Source organism: Propithecus coquereli, unplaced genomic scaffold, assembly GCF_000956105.1.
Source record: "Propithecus coquereli isolate 6110/MARCELLA unplaced genomic scaffold, Pcoq_1.0 Scaffold478, whole genome shotgun sequence".
Classification (NCBI taxonomy): Eukaryota; Metazoa; Chordata; class Mammalia; order Primates; family Indriidae; genus Propithecus; species Propithecus coquereli.
Genome location: NW_012150596.1, coordinates 141,625 through 142,482, shown reverse-complemented (window position 1 = coordinate 142,482; position 858 = coordinate 141,625). Strand labels below are relative to the sequence as shown.

At 36.8% G+C, this 858-nt stretch overlaps 1 protein-coding gene across 1 annotated transcript in view; it reads left to right on the top strand.

The window, feature by feature from the left end:
• Positions 1-286: 286 nt before the first annotated feature.
• CT55 (cancer/testis antigen 55) overlaps positions 287-858 on the top strand; it is a 14,124-nt gene continuing 13,552 nt past the window's right edge. Inside the window, exon 1 of the mRNA XM_012655464.1 lies at positions 287-442. Within this exon, the coding sequence (XP_012510918.1) occupies positions 287-442 (156 nt within the window). The remainder of the gene's footprint in view (positions 443-858) is intronic.

Genomic DNA, 858 nt, shown 5'->3' with positions numbered 1-858 from the left:
GCTCTGGACTCGGTACTCTTAACTATGGCCCCCCACAGCCTGTTAAGTTAGGTCACCGTGACATTGAGAGAAATAATGGAGCCAGGATGTGAACCTGGGTACTCTGCCTCCAGAATCCCGCCCGCATAGGTAATCATTATGCTCTGCTGTCATCTATGTCTCAAATCCAGGCTATTCTATTCCTAGAAGTAGCTGATTATCTATCATATCTTCCTCTGGCAGGACTTATTTTTAGTGGGTGTTTGCTTTTAAGGTTAAATAATGTAATCTGTTGTTTACCAATCCCATGGGTGACACCAAACTGAAAAATTATGGCTTGATTAATGAGTTGATCTACTTCAGTTCTGATGTTGTGGGTGCCAACGTGCCTCTGAAGGGTGGACAAAAAGTTACTGCAGTTGTGAAAGAAGATAAAACATCTCATGGATTGAAAGCAACTAAAGTAAGATTAGCATGAGTTTGGAGACAGTCTCTTATCCTAGTGGGCTTTCAGTTTTGCTTTTCTTCTATTAATCTAGTCTCTCTAATATGACCGGTAGAGTGAACGTAGAGTAGAATTTGAAGTCCTGCTCCCCTGACTGTGCAGGTTCTTTTGTCCTAATGTTTGTAGTGATTTATATTTTCAAGAGTAAAAATTGTGTATCTGTTCTTCTAGTATTTAAACAGTATGGTTAACAGAGATAATTATTGGACTCTAATCCTGCAACTTCCCTTTTTCAGATTAAAAAAACATTTTATGTATATACATTCGTAGACATAGAATTACTGTCTCAAACAATGTGCATTTTAAACTTTAAAAAATAGCTTTATTGAGGTACAATTTACATACCATAAAGTTTTCCCATTTTTTTTTTTTTT